At 43.4% G+C, this 16161-nt stretch overlaps 1 protein-coding gene across 1 annotated transcript in view; it reads right to left on the reverse strand.

The window, feature by feature from the left end:
* LOC111953855 (brefeldin A-inhibited guanine nucleotide-exchange protein 1) overlaps nucleotides 1–16161 on the reverse strand; it is a 49835-nt gene that overhangs the window by 21875 nt on the left and 11799 nt on the right. The window contains exons 8-18 of the mRNA XM_070435660.1: nucleotides 15856–15989; nucleotides 8337–8571; nucleotides 7463–7562; nucleotides 7222–7361; nucleotides 7007–7115; nucleotides 4496–4556; nucleotides 3479–3590; nucleotides 2429–2634; nucleotides 1980–2064; nucleotides 1618–1783; nucleotides 65–345 (exon numbers count right to left, since the gene is read on the reverse strand). Coding sequence (XP_070291761.1) covers nucleotides 65–345; nucleotides 1618–1783; nucleotides 1980–2064; nucleotides 2429–2634; nucleotides 3479–3590; nucleotides 4496–4556; nucleotides 7007–7115; nucleotides 7222–7361; nucleotides 7463–7562; nucleotides 8337–8571; nucleotides 15856–15989 — 1629 coding nt within the window. The remainder of the gene's footprint in view (nucleotides 1–64; nucleotides 346–1617; nucleotides 1784–1979; nucleotides 2065–2428; nucleotides 2635–3478; nucleotides 3591–4495; nucleotides 4557–7006; nucleotides 7116–7221; nucleotides 7362–7462; nucleotides 7563–8336; nucleotides 8572–15855; nucleotides 15990–16161) is intronic.

A 16161-nucleotide genomic window follows, 5' to 3' on the forward strand; every position in this document is an offset into this window, starting at 1 on the left:
CTTTCATTTAACTCATATTAATCCTCAGTGAACACATACAGTGTTACCGTGCTAGATAAACTACCTGTATGGTGAAGATGCAGGCTATCCGGATGGCAAAGCGTATTCCCTCCAGACAGAGAAAAGCCACCTCAGTATCGTCACAGTCCTGGAGGCCCACACTGAAGGCTGCTAGGAACGGGGTCCAGGCCAGCTTGAACATGGGTCTGACGTGCTCCAGGTGTGTGGCGCTGGTGAAGGGAGCCTGGACGTGACTGACTGCCTCCATCAGGGCCTTGGCTGTCTTAGCCATCTGCTCCATCTCTACATTATATAGCAGCCGCCTCTGCTTCTCACTGGCCACACCTGGTCCAGAAACAGAAGTAAAGTCATAGCATGAACAAACCCACTCTGCTTCTCACTGGCCACACCTGGTCCAGAAACAGAAGTAAAGTCATAGCATGAACAAACCCACTCTGCTTCTCACTGGCCACACCTGATCCAGAAACAGAAGTAAAGTCATAGCATGAACAAACCCACTCTGCTTCTCACTGGCCACACCTGATACAGAAACAGAAGTAAAGTCATAGTATGAACAAACCCATTCTGCTTCTCACTGGCCACACCTGATCCAGAAACAGAAGTAAAGTCGTAGCATGAACAAACCCACTCTGCTTCTCACTGGCCACACCTGATCCAGGATCCGATACAAGGCTTCCTACATGTTGTGTTTTCAGACGAGTGCAGATTATAAAGTAGACGAGAGGAAGCCACCTGCACAAACACAACAAATATACATCTCCAACTGAAGAGGAAACTTTCCCTACTGAACAACAGACACTATCTCCAACTGAAGAGGAAACTTTCCCCACTGAACAACAGACACTATCTCCAACTGAAGAAGAAACGTTCCTCTTTGACAGACACTATCTCCAACTGAAGAGGAAACTTCCTCTTCGAACAAACAGACACTATCTCCAACTGAAAGGGACATTCCACTGAACAACAGACACTATCTCCAACTGAAGAGAAACTTTCCCTTCGACAAACAGACACTATCTCCAACTGAAGAGGAAACTTTCCCACTGAAACAGACACTATCTCCAACTGAAGAGGACACTTTCCCCACTGAACACAGACACTATCTCAACTGAAGAAGACACTTTCCCCACTGAACAACAGACACTATCTCAACTGAAGAGGAAACTTTCCCCACTGAACAACAGACACTATTCCAACTGAAGAAGCACTTTCCCCTGAACAACAGACACTATCTCCAACTGAAGAGGAAACTTTCCCCACTGAACAACAGACACTATCTCCAACTGAAGAGGAAACTTTCCCCGTTGAACAACAGACACTATCTCAAACTTTTCCACTGATCAGTAACCCAATCTAATCAAACTACATCTCAATCCCATTTATATCTCTTTGATTGTGATGATAATTCTATGATCCCCCACAAAGATATCAGATGAAATGACTCGTCAGTTAAATATAAAGCTGATCATTTGCAAAGATCCATTACGCCTCAAAATAGGCGTTTCATGTCTTAAACAAAGTCATATCTGACACGCTCAATTTCAGTCTGTAATGACATTGTTGTGCTAGCAAACACAGAGGAACAGAGATACTCACTGTGCTTGTTGGATTTCAGAGTAATTTCCTTGGTCCCCTTCATAGCGATCTTCTTCCCTGCGATCTCGTCGTAGATGGCCGACAGATACTCCTCCGGTAGATCCTTGCTGTCGTTGATCCCTCTGTTCATCTTGATGTATTGTTCTTTAGTCATCTTGTTCTTAACCTTTGAAAAGTAAAAGATGAGATTTGTTACACTGTCTGTCTGCCTGCCTACTCTGTCTGTCCACTGTTGTCTGTCTGAAATAGCTAGCATTGACATTCCCCATGTGCCACTGCTGAAGGTCTTCTGTTGAAGCTAAGTGCAGCTCAGGTGATTGTTTCTCTCAGTTCATCTTTCCAAAAACAGGCTGTTGTCTTACCTGCGGACTATGAAGGTCTGTTGTCAACATAATGATTGAGTAGGCAAGGACGTACGCAGTGTCTGCACTTGCAAACTCAGTTTGCCTGAAGAGATAGAGAGGAGTGGAGAGAGAAGATAAACATAACAGAGATGAAACAATAGTGTATGACTGGTTGTGCTAGACTAGTAGAATTAAACTAGTATTTCTACTCTGAATTGTTCATTTTAACCCATTCTGTCTTTTCTTGATTTCTTGTTTAGTTTATTTGCCTATTTCTATTTTATTTGCGAGACACCTGCAACTCTATCCAACCAATAAACTTTGATTTGATTATGATTTAATAAAGATTCATAAATAGAGAGCAATCTGATTGTTGCCATTCAATGTACTTGACATCACAAATGAAGTCTTCTTCTAAGTCTAAGATTCCACAATGCCCATGGCAGTCCACACCACTCCACACTCACCCCTGATTGCATTCCAGATATCTAGCAGCAAATTTCTCCATGAGCCTGTCGATCTTCTGAGCCTCTCCCGGGAGACGGAAGCCCTCGAGGAATGTTCTGAGAGCGTAGACAAAGTCTTTGCCCTGGAAGTCCATCTGGTCCACATAGGCATACATGACCTCTTTATTGAAGCGATCATTGTCCCCCAGGAACTCACCCACCTGAGTCTGAGAGGAAGGAAGAGAGAGAGGAAGACAGAGGGAGAGTGAGAGAGAGGGATGAAAAGAGAGGGACAGAAGGGGATAGAGATAGGCCGAGAGAGGCATTGATGTTGAATTCAATCAATAGATAATGATTTTTTCCTAATGCATGTGCTTCTCATTGGAAGTCAATTAACACATATTGTCCTGACAATTAACTTCAGAGACACAGCACACGGAGAGGAAAGGACTCTGTTTTCAGTAAACAGGAGTGTTGATGTGTTAAATACATGTTTCAGTCAGTCACTCCTCTGTGCTCTATTCTCCCCGCTCTGTCAGACTCTCTGGCTGTCTGTTTGAGGGCCTCTTGTTCCAAAGCAGATGTTATGAACGCTCTTTAATGCAGATTACCACCGCACCGAGCCCCCCTCGAGGCCAGCCAATCAACCGGGAGAGTGCTTCACTCGTTAAAATAAACATTGAAGTGCGCTCGGGATGCGGGAATTGTCTTGGAGTGGGAGGGTAATGTTGGCGGTTCAACATTAGGAGATAAGTGCCTTCATGTTTCTATGGGATGGATATGTTCTCCTTTGGGCCTGCAGCTGTGAGGAGGCCGGGTGAGAGAGCCAAATGTGTGAACCGAGAGTTTAATGAGCTAGAGTGGGTATTTGTGTATTTGCTATTCGGATCTCTATTAGCTGCTCCGATCAACCACTCTACTCCACAATCGACAGGTCAGCAGGTAAAAGGTTGACAGAGGGAAGAGCTGAATGAGCTAGAGTGGGTATTTGTTTATTTGGACCTGCACAAGTTCAATGAAATGCAGTTCACTGAAGTAGATTGGGTAAACAGATTTAAGACGGTTCTTTACCGAGTCCAGCCTCTCCTCCTGGTGCAGGAACTGAGCGAGGTCCTCCGGGGTGGTTCCCAGCATACCTTGCTCCTGGAGGTACTGGATGCCCCTCTTTGGTTTCTTGTTGAACCTGACCACAGAACAGAGAACAGGGTTATGTCTAGGGATACAAATTTTGTCAAATTGACATCAAAAGTTAAATTTTCTTTCATTTTCGCTAACCCAAACCCGAACCCTTTTCATAACCTTTAGCTAATTCTCCTAACCTGCTACGTAAGGTCACCTAAATATGTTTAGTAAGGTGGAGGAGGAAGTGTCCCTCCAGAGCCAGTATATATGTATATTTTGTCCTAATTACAGTAATGAATTAATTAGTAATTGGCTAATTAATCAATGGCATTAATTGATCAATTATGTGCCAGGGAGAAATGAAAACTAGCAGGACAACATCCCTCACTAAAATGACTGGCATTGTGCAACCCTGGGTGTGAATATATTCAGCTGTCTATACAGTACAAGGTGAATATATTCAGGTATTCAGTACAAGGTGAATATATTCAGGTATACAGTACAAGGTGAATATATTCAGGTTCTCCAATACAAGGTGATATATTCAGGTAGTAAGTCAGGCTAACAGTACAAGGTGAATATATTCAGTATTCAGTACAAGGTGAATATATTCAGGTATACAGTACAAGTGAAATTCGTTAAGTATATGGTAATTATCAGTATCGTAAAGTATATATGACTAGTACAAGGTATAATTCAGTATACAGATACATAGTGAATATATTCAGGTATTCAGTACAGGTGAATATATCAGGTAATTACAGTACAATGATATTTTCAGGGATGTTTAGTAATTGTGAATATATTCAGGTTATTAGTACAATGTATTAGTATTTGCAGTAACTAAGGTGATTATAATTCAGGTATAAACAGTCTGATTGTTGTGGAATTTTTATTCTATGTTTTTTTCTCTATACAGCAAGATAATAACATTCAGGTATAGCATATAAACACACAGTCTGGTACAGGTCAATGCCCTGCTCGAATGACCCTCTTTGTTGAGACCTCAACGCTCGGGTTGTCTGTCCTACATCGTGTACAACTCGATGCCGACCGAGGCGGGAGTCAGCGAGTTTGATGCTTCCGATTCGGTTGAAGATGGGCTCCGGGGCCTATCGTCTCATTGGTCCCTGCCCGACGGCTTCTCTCTGACCTGGACGGAGGAGAAGAACATTGAACAACAATTCGGTCTGAAGAAGATAGCAAACACTGTCAGTTGAGTGTAGGATCAACGCAATCAGTCACCAGCACAGTCTTCAGGCAAGGCAACTTCTTTAGTCATTAGGGGTCAAGCTATAGTTTATAGACCGTCCTCTGGGGATTGCGAATAGGGAGGCCATCGCACTGCAGAAGAGAAAGACAACGTGATGAACCTGAGCCAGTTGTCGGTGTAATTAATCTGCTGTGAGAGCCTGACAGTACATACCACACACATTAAAAAGGTTGTTATTTAATAAACCAGGCAGCAGTTGAAGCAGTGTGCAGTAATGTAACATGGAGGTAGCGCAGGGTGTTGTGTACGGCCTGAAGGGACAGGACAGAGCAGAGCAGCCTAACAGGTCTGATGCTACTGTTCTGTGGGTGAATCAGGTCCATGGTGGTTGCATACCTGGCTGTAACAGACATTGTAAAGGATCTTATTACCATCAGGAAACTCTGTAAAACATTCAGGACACCATCAGGGTAATGGAGCTGGCAGTGTGCTTCATTTAATCAACAGCTTCAGAGAGCAGACACAGGGTGGGGGGGACAGCCAGGGTAGGGAGGAGGGTGGCACAGCCAGGGTGGGTGGGAGGAGGGTGGCACAGCCAGGGTAGGGGGAGGAGGGTGGCACAGCCAGGGTGGGGGAGGAGGGTGGCAACAGCCAGGGTGGGGGAGGAGGGGGACAGCAGGGTGGGGGAGACGGGTGGATCCGCCGAGGGAGGGAAGGTCACAGCCAGGGTAGGTAGCAAAGCTCTCATAGAAACATGTGTGGGAAAAACTGGTTAGAATAACAACTTATTCTAGTCAGATGTATTTCAAATGTACATAGAGCTGTGCTCCAAATCTATCCAGAATCTACAGTGTTCTAAGGCAAATAACAGAAGACTTTGCAAATGAAAGGAAGACAAGGTGTCTAACACCCACAGTACTACACACAGTCAGCGTAGCCCCCTCCACCCTCTAATCTAGGCCCAATGACTCCTACTGTTGCTACAGCAACCAGTCTATCAAACACTCCACAACTTTGTACCGTTACCTGCTCTTCCTGTGATGTCAGATCAGTACAACCAGAGAACAAAGAGATAGACCAGAATTAAGAGAAAGTGGAGAGTAGAGCAGTATTATCTATGTAAGGATGTAAAACATATTTTTAGAACAACAAATGATATGCATTAGCTGAGCTATCTACATGGAAAATAGCATAATAAGGATACACTTTCACTGACTCAGAAAAACATATTTTGTTTGAAGTAACCTAAAAGCGTAACAATACGCTTTTAGCAGCCAATACGTCATATGTTTTAGACTCAAATTTGTCTACTTTTCTTCAGCATTGTCACTAAATGAGTTGGCACTAGCTGTACTTTGGCATGGTGACGTCCCCTCTAGCAGTGGTTGTTTGTGAATTCAGCTGCCTTCCGTGCCTTGGTAGAGTTAGCGCTCTGAGTGCCAGAAGGTAGCCTGAGGCTAGCGCTGTGTATCCTCTCTGAGGGGATATGTGGAGATATCTGGCAACGCTCTCAGAGCCTCAACTTCCCTGCCTTCGTTAAAGTCCTCTTTCCCAGCTTCCATTAAAGCCCCCCTTTCCCCCTTGGTTAGAGCCCTCTATTCTCCTTTAACAGGAATGATTCCCCTCACCTCACTCTGAAGAAAAGGGTCTAATCCAGGAGCACTGACAGGGGCTCCGTCTGTCGCACCAGGGCTTTTCATCATCAGCAGGCTCAGGGTATCGAGTTAGCCTTCCCTGCTCTGGTGTATTAGCCTGGGTACATTATTGAATTAGCCTTTCCTTTCAGGGTCTGTATAAGCTGTAGGCTACTGATGAATGCTAATCGCTAATCTCAGGGACTATGCTACAGCTGTACTGATGAACACCACTCTTCCCTCTAACTCCAGTTAACCCGAGGCTGGTTTGACTGAGAATAAAGCCCTGGCATAGCTTGGCCGTTTCCCTTTTGCCCGTAGTCTGAAAGAATCCACTATACATATGTTAAACACACAGACAAGCGTGTCACCATTTCTGATGTGGAGCATACGATGCCAGAGCAATGTAGATATCTCAACTATACTCCAGGTACTTGAGTACTGGACTCTACACATCCAAACACTTTCCTCTTTCTGGTAACCACAAAGGAGCAGGCACAACGGTGCACTTGAAGAATTGCTAAACAGTTTTCCTCAGGACCTAAATCAAACACCCAGTGGTGCATCAGTCCCCATCAGCTTCAGTGTAACTATGTGGCTAAAGTCACTGTAGTTTGGTCAGTCTCTTACCAAGGCTGGTCTGGGAGTTGGGGTTGACATACTGGTCCTTACTCCACTCCACCATACACTTCAAGATGGACACCAGACACTCCAGGCCTTTCTTCCTCAGGGTCAACTCCTGGCGGGAATAGAGAAATGTTACCGCAATGTTATGACAACTTTAAAGCAATATACTGTACATTTATCCAATACAGAGAAAGACAGTGGCCATTGGTCAGTCTTACCTGGATTGGTGTTGTACCGAGCTCGTGGCCTGCCCGGCCCTGTGCGATCTTCGACAGGTCATTCACCAGCCTCTCAAAGATATTAGCAGCATTCAAGTCACAATCATAATTCACATAGATATCCACCACACCCTGGGCATCTGAGGGAGGAGAGAGATGAGGGACAGTTGGTACTTGACTTGTAATAGGGATTGATGCGCTGTACCACAGATAGCATTTAAAATTCACACCACACACTCACCTGCACATATTCTGGTTAGGGTCTGTATAACCATCCATTTATGGTCGTAGGAGCTTGTTGACGTCTCCAGAATATACAGGAAAATCTCCTTGAAGAACACCTGCACAGTGAAACAAACCATGACAGTTAAAGCTCAGGGAAACAAATAAGGGTAGCAAGAAGAGGTCAAGATGAAAAAAGCATTTTGTATCTTCATTAACAGAACTATCCAATGTAACAAATCCATAAACACATACATCTCACTGCAAACCGAAAGCTCAACTATGAAATCATAACATCTCAACGAACAACATCCGTCTCCAGAAAAGACTGTTGGCCACAAACAGTGGCAAGCAGATTAAGTCATCAACTTCAAGATGAGGAAATATTACAGCCAGACAACTGTGGAAGTGGACTATTAATCAGAAGCAACAGCTAACAGGTAATACTGAAACACACTGAGGCAGAACTACATTACTGTGCCATGTAATAAACTTCATCTCCCACGAATCACCTTTGTCAGCCTGCTGTATTGAGAAATGTCAGTATGTCAATATTTGAGAGGCATGACAGATTTACAACATTGGAAGCGGGAACAGGAGAGATTGGCAAATAGAGGGATAAGACAGCTATTCAGGAACAGAATAGTGTCTTGACCTGCATATTTATAGGTTTTCAAGTAGGACAACAGAAGGTGAGGGGGACTAGATGGAGAGCAAGTGTGGAGGAATATGGAGGAATATAGGGTTTATGTGACTTTGAGACAGGAAGGAAAATCCTATTTGAAGATAATAGCTTGTCAGGTAGCTTGGTTTGCACAGACACTTTCTGGAACAAAAAAACTAAATCAGCAGCTAACCCTTTTGCGACAGAGGAACAACCAAAAGTCAGGTACCTCGATCTGCATCTTGAGGTGGGTCTTGAAGTGGGAAAGGAGGGTGAGGAAGATGGAGAGCGAGAGCTCAAAGACTTCAGGGACAGAGGAGACACCGTTCTTAGACAGCGCCACACACAGGTACTGCTTGATGGCGTTGATGAACATCTCGTTGGTCTTGAAGATGGGCCCAGCGTTCTGCAGTATGGACAGGAGCAGCTGGAGGGACAGCACCTTGGAGCGCAGCTCGTGGGACCTGGGAGGAAAGAGACAGGGGCGTTGAGTCAAACTTATAACATTCAAGTGTAACAGGTGTTGGATTTCAGTGTTTCCCCTATATTCATACATCTTTGCTGGCCTCTTATTATTTTTTGGAGACACACTTTTAAAGGGATAGTGTGAGATTTTGGCAATTAAGCACTTTTTTCTACTTACCCAGAAGAACTCATGGATACCATTTTTATGTCTGAGTACAGTCATGGCCAAAAGTTTTGAGAAGTCTGCTACCTCAGTTTGTATGAGGGCAATTTGCATATACTCCAGAATGTTATGAAGAGTGATCAGATGAATTGCAAATAATTGCAAAGTCCCTCTTTGCCATGCAAATGAACTGAATCGCCCAAAAACATTTCCACTGCATTCCAGCCCTGCCACAAATGGACCAGCTGACATGTCAGTGATTCTCTCGTTAATACAGGTGTGAGTGTTGATGAGGACAAGGCTGGAGATCACTCTGTCATGCTGATTGAGTTCGAATAACAGACTGGAAGCTTCAAAAAGGAGGGTGGTGCTTGGAATCATTGTTCTTCCTCTGTCAATCATGGTTACCCGCAAGGAAACACGTGCCGTCATCATTGCTTTGCACAAAAAGGGCTTCACAGGCAAGGATATTGCTGCCAGTAAGATTGCACCTAAATCAACCATTTATCGGATCATCAAGAACTTCAAGGAGAGCGGTTCAATTGTTGTGAAGAAGGCTTCAGGGCGCCCAAGAAAGTCCAGCAAGCGCCAGGACCGTCTCCTAAAGGTGATTCAGCTGCGGGATCTGGGCACCACCAGTACAGAGCTAGCTCAGGAATAGCAGCAGGCAGGTGTGAGTGCATCTGCAAGCACAGTGAGGCGAAGACTTTTGGAGGGTGGCCTGGTGTCAAGAAGTGCAGCAAAGAAGCCACTTCTCTCCAGGAAAAACATCAGGGACAGACTGATATTCTGCAAAAGGTACAGGGATTGGACTGCTGAGGACTGGGGTAAAGTCATTTTCTCTAATGAATCCCCTTTCCGATTGTTTGGGGCATCCGGAAAATAGCTTGTTCGGAGAAGACAAGGTGAGCGCTACCATCAGTCCTGTGTCATGCCAACAGTAAAGCATCCTGAGACCATTCATGTGTGGGGTTGCTTCTCAGCCAAGGGTGTGGGATCACTCACAATTCTGCCTAAGAACACAGCCATGAATAAAGAATGGTACCAACACATCCTCCGAGAGCAACTTCTCCCAACCATCCAGGAACAGTTTGGTGACAAACAATGCCTTTTCCAGCATGATGGAGCACCTTGCCATAAGGCAAAAGTGATAACTAAGTGGCTCACGGAACAAAACATCGATATTTTGGGTCCATGGCCAGGAAACTCCCCAGACCTTAATTCCATTGAAAACTTGTGGTCAATCCTCAAGAGGCGGGTGGACAAACAAAACCCCACAAATTCTGACAAACTCCAAGCATTGATTATGCAAGAATGGGCTGCCATCAGTCAGGATGTGGCCCATAAGTTAATTGACAGCATACCAGGGCGGATTGCAGAGGTCTTGAAAAAGAAGGGCCAACACTGCAAATATTGACTCTTTGCATCAACTTCATGTAATTGTCAATAAAAGCCTTTGACACTTCCACTTTGTGGAAATTAATATTTGTGTCATTCTCAAAACTTTTGGCCACAACTGTACAGTTTAAAGGAAGTTGGTAACTAGCGTTAGCGCAATGACTGGAAGTCTTTGGGAACAGCTAGCATGCCAAGAGCGCACAGCCGCTTGCTCCACATCTTCCTACAGTGCAGTGGCGCGCATCAGTTATATTTCAGATGGTGTCAACATAATTACATTTTCATGCATTTGAGTAGAATGCTATTTTAAAAAGTCACCAGAGGTGAACTTCTCCCAGTTGTTCCACAAAAATAAAACAACGGGAGGGGGGGGGGGCATGCCCCTGGACCCCCATAACCTTAATTTATTCATTATGGTCATGATTGCACATTAGCAAGAAGAGTGCTGTGTGTGTACTGTGAATCACCATCTGACTCATCAGTTATTAGCAGCACTTCCTGATTGACCCACAACTGACTGAGGATCCTAATGGTCTGATGGCAGTGAGGGGCTCAGAGTATGTCCACCTAATGTCCTCCTTTATACTAAGAGCCTGAGCTAGCTATTGTAGATGTGTGGGTGCTGGTGCTGTTTTACCAGTTCCAATAATACTTCCAAAAATAGATCAACACAATTCATACAGAAACTATCTGTTACACTGTAGGTAGGGCATCTGCACAATAGATCATTATAGTATAGTGTCCATACTGTCTCAATCTAGTCCGACCCATATTTCTGAACAGCTATATGATGGAGAAGTAGGAACCCAACAGATTTTTTTGTAATCTTATTTGCTCTGACTGACTTCCTCTCTTCTCTGTAATGCTCCCTAGCCCTCCTCCACAGACAGACTGATATTAAATGTAGTATACAGAAATATGGAACTGCTTCTCTGACTCACAGAAATATGGCCTGATTCTCCCCAGGCGCATGGAGCGCAGAGGAAACCTGACACAACTTTATCATTTCAGCTTGGCCTGGAAAGGGGAAGTGTGTGCAACCAAAATGCAAATTCTCAGTACAATAACAAATCAACAATTTGAACAAAACATCTAATAACTGAGCCATGAACAACAAGACCGATGACCTAGGGTTTTGAATGTTTGAAATGTCTTTTTATATGCTAACCATAAATCATTTGTGTGTGTGTGTGTGTGTGTGTGTGTTGTTCATAGTCAGTGGGTTGAACTGAGCATGCCATGCAGCCTTGGGGTATGAAACCATTTCACTGTTGACTCACTTTAGGCCTTATCCCACTGCATTGTTCTTAGCCCCGGGCTAAGACTGGCCTGGACAAAGACTGGCCCTGGACAAAGACTGGCCCTGACAAAGACTGGCCCTGGACAAAGACTGGCCCTGGACAAAGACTGGCCCTGACAAAGACTGGCCCCGGACCAAGATCGGCCCCAGGCTAGCTTATCCTGCATTCACGCAAGCATGTGTTAACCCTGGGCTAAGCTTTAGCCCTGGGCTGAGGTTTCACACTTGTATTCCAAAGCCTTGGGCTTACGGACAAACACACATGCTACCAGTGGTGGAAAAAGTACTCAACTGTCATACTTGAGATACCGTAATAGAAAATGACTCAAGTAAAAGTGAAAGTCACCCAGTAAAATACTACTTGAGTAAAAGTATGTGGTTTTAAATATACCTAAAAATCTAAAGTAAATGTAATTGCTAATATATACTTAAGTATCAAAGTATAAATCATTTCAAATTCCTTATATTAAGCAAAACAGACGGCACAATCTTCAGTTTGTTATTTGTTTACAGATAGCTAGGGGCACACTCCAACACCCAGACATAATACAAATGAAGCACGTGTTCAGCGAGTCCACCAGATCAGGCAGTAGGAATTAACAGGGATGTTCTCTTGATAAGTGTGTGAATTGGACCATTTTCCTGTCCTGCTAAGTATTAAAATGTAACGAGCACTTTTGGGTGTCATGGAAAATGTATGGAGTAAAAAGTACATTCTTTTCTTAAGGAATGTAGTGAAGTAAAAGTAAACGTAGTCAAAAATATAAATAGTAAAGTAAGTACAGAAACTTTTGACATGTGATATCGCCCCTGTGCAGCGAATGCTGTGCACTGAAGAGACATCAACCTTTCAGATCCAAAGCGAAATCATGCAACAATATTATTATCATGGATAGCTATATCCAATTATAAACCGGGTGGTTCGAGCCCTGAAAGCTGACTGGCTGAAAGCCGTGGTATATCAGACCGTATACCATGGATATGACAAAAACATTTTTTTTACTGGTCGATTATGTTGGTAACCAGTTTATAATAGCAACAAGACCTCTGGGGTGTGTGGTATATGGCCAATATACCATGGCTGAGGGCTGTATCCAGGCACTCCGCGTTGCGTCAAGCATAAGAACAGCCCTTAGCCGTGGTAAATTTAAGGGATAACCAATGAACGACGTGGAAGGTGTGTTCCACGACCCGCTAGAGGAGTTCTACTCCACTAGCGCATCTATCGTGGAACACATCTTCCACGCCATAGCAACCAATGTTCTTGCACAGATTAAAGTATTTCGTTTTTTGTCAGGTTTTGGCCCTCAGATGGGAGGATGAAATAGTATAAATGTACTTATTAAAATACCGTGCAGAACTCATCAGAGGCATCAAAAGCAAATGCAAATTTAGTGAAAGTGCAGCTTTTGTGATTGAACAGAGAAAATTCTATGCATTGTTCTGGACCCCGTTTCACAATTGCTATTTTGGCACCATGTTTCTGAGGCTAGCCCTGAAAAGTCAGTGCTAACCCTGCTAGCAGGACCAGCTAACCCTGGGATAAGGATGGTGCTTGCCCACTTTAGAATATGTGAACAATCGCTTAGCCCCGTGCTAAAATCTCCCTTAGCCCAGGGCTAAAATCTCCCTTAGCCCAGGGCTAAAGAGGGGGCTACGGTGCAGTGTGACTTCGTGACTTTTGTCTGCTTCCTTAAAGTGAATTTAAGGTAACAAAAATAGCAAGCCAAATACACAAAACTTGAATCCTTTATTAACTAATTACAACAGCAGGATTCAATACTGATTTAGTCTTTCTAATCCATAAAAAGACTGAGTTCAAAGCATCTGTTGTGAGATTTACAGCTGATCTCCAGATAAAGCAGGTCTCCTGTGTGTCATCCGGGTATCTTTCAAAGAAAGGCTAAATCTGCACACTAGTAGCTCCGATGCAATGATTCATTTACCAACGTTTAGACAGCAAGCTGTCTTTATCAGGGTTATCACCTGGGCCAGTCATGGACTAAATCTCTGTGGATGAAAAGGCTTTCTGTCTGACAGACACTTAGCACAGCCCTGCCTGTGATGACACCGCCTTCCTCTCAGTCCCGTCTGACAACAGCCCGTGATCAACAGGGTTCCATGCCACCATTGTCTGGATGGAACGTCTCTCTTGTGTTCTGAGATAGAATCCCGACAACACCATCAGAACAGAGCAGAGTGTTAGTCCACAAAGCTCATGGGAAGAATGATAGAGATGGGAGACTGAAACAGTCAGAATTGAGTTACCATATAGAAACCAGAATCAGGAAATCCTGTTATGTAAACACAGCTATCAGATTAAGCAAATCAAATGCCTCTTCGCCTGTAACAGGCTCAGCAAAACATACTGTAGAAAACCCAAATGTGATCTCACTTGTAGGGAGGCAAAATCAGATTACACACACACATATACATACAGTTGAAGTCGGAAGTTTACATACAGGCTGGAGTCATTAAAACTCGTTTTACAACCACTCCACAAATTTCTTGTTAACAAAATATAGTTTTGGTAAGTCGGTTAGAACATCTACTTTGTGCATGACACAAGGCATTTTCCCAACAATTGTTTACAGACAGATTATTTCACTTATAATTCACTGTATCACAATTCCAGTGGGTCAGAAGTTTACATACACTCAATTAGTATTTGGTAGCATTGCCTTTAAATTGTTTAACTTGGGTCAAACATTTCGGGGAGCCTTTAAACAAGCTTCCCACAATAATTTGGATGAATTTTGGCCAATTCCTCCTGACAGAGCTGGTGTAACTGAGTCAGGTTTGTAGGTCTCCTTGCTCGCACACGCTTTTTCAGTTCTGCCCAAAAATGTTCTATAGGATTGAAGGTCAAGGCTTGGTGATGGCCACTCAATACCTTGACTTTGTTGTCCTTAAGCTAGTTTGCCACAACTTTGGAAGTATGCTTGGGGTCATTGTCCATTTGGAAGACCCATTTGCGACCAAGCTTTAACTTCCTGACTGATGTCTTGAGATATTGCTTCAATATATCGACTAATTTCCTTCCTCATGATGCATCTATTTTTGAAGTGCACCAGTCCCTCCTGCAGCAAAGCAACCCACAACATGATGCTGCACACACACATGCTTCACGGTTGGATGGTGTTCTTTGGCTTGCAAGCCTCCCCTTTTCCTCCAAACATAACGATGGTCATTATAGGCCAAACAGTTCTATTTTTGTTTCATCAGACGCAGAGGACATTTCTCCAAAAAGTTACAATCTTTGTCCCCATGTGCATGTGCAAACTGTAGTCTGGCTTTTTATATGGCGGTTTTGGAGCAGTGGCTTCTCCTTGCTGAGCGGCCTTTCAGGTTATGTCGATATAGGACTCGTTTTACTGTGGATATAGATACTTTGTACTGTTTCCTCTAGCATCTTCACAAGTTCCTTTTGCTGTTTTCCTGGGATTGATTTGCACTTTTCGCACCAAAGTACGTTCATCTCTAGGAGACAGAACGCGTCTCCTTCCTGAGCAGTATGATGGCTGCGTGGTCCCATGGTGTTTATACTTGCATACTATTGTTTGTACTTGCATACTATTGTTTGTACAGATGAATGTGGTACCTTCAGGCATTTGGAAATTGCTCCCAAGGATGAACCAGACTTGTGGAGGTCTACAATTTCTTTTCTGAAGTCTTGGCTGATTTCTTTTGATTTCCCCATGATGTCAAGCAAAGAGGCATTGAGTTTGAAGGAAGGCCTTGAAATACATCCACAGGTACACCTCCAATTGACTAAAATGATGTCAATTAGCCTATCCGAAGCGTCTAAAGTCATGACATCATTTTCTGGAATTTTCTAAACTGTTTAAAAGCACTGTCAACTTAGCGTATGTAAACTTTTGACCCACTGGAATTGTGATACAATGAATTATAAGTGAAATAATCTGTCTGTAAACAATTGTTGGAAAAATTACTTGTGTCATGCACAAAGTAGATGTCCTAACTGACTTGCCAAAACTATAGTTTGTTAACAAGAAATTTGTGGAGTGGTTGAAAAACAAGTTTTAATGATTCCAACCTCAGTGTTTGTAAACTTCCGACTTCAACTGTATATATATATATATATATATATATATATATTATGTTCAAAAGAGGGAGAGGAAACAGGAAGAGGAAGGCTGTTTAACTGCAGGAGCACAAGAAGTGATCCAGAACCAATAATCAGCTGAGTGATGCTTCATACAAACACACACACAAACCGTCAAAACACTCCCCACTAATAATAACTAGGCTACACTCCACGAGGCATGACTCAACTAAGGAACACACTCCAGAAATAAACCTGTAATATGCTACTTACTAAGGCACTATAGCTACTGTTCCTCTATTCAATTATCTTAAACAAAACCATCATAAGCGTTCCGATACAAGAACTCATCTTACTTTGGGTCTGGGGGACCATCTGACAGAGGCTTCATGGACAGCTTGCAGAGCGATCTAAACACTAGGAAGGCATCCTTCTGGAGAATATGGGAGAACTTAGCACCTGGTACTGGGCCTGTGGTCGCTCCCGACTCCTAATGCAGAAACACAAACAGATGATCAACATCAAAAACTTTTAATCAAGGCTCAAGAGTAAATTATCATTACTTGTGATCAAAAATGTATTTTCCACTTGACACAAAGACTTTGAAATAAAATAGTTCTTATTGCAGATCTGTTCAACCTTGATCATGTAAGACTGTAATC

Source organism: Salvelinus sp. IW2-2015, linkage group LG27 (assembly GCF_002910315.2).
Source record: "Salvelinus sp. IW2-2015 linkage group LG27, ASM291031v2, whole genome shotgun sequence".
Taxonomy (NCBI): domain Eukaryota; kingdom Metazoa; phylum Chordata; class Actinopteri; order Salmoniformes; family Salmonidae; genus Salvelinus; species Salvelinus sp. IW2-2015.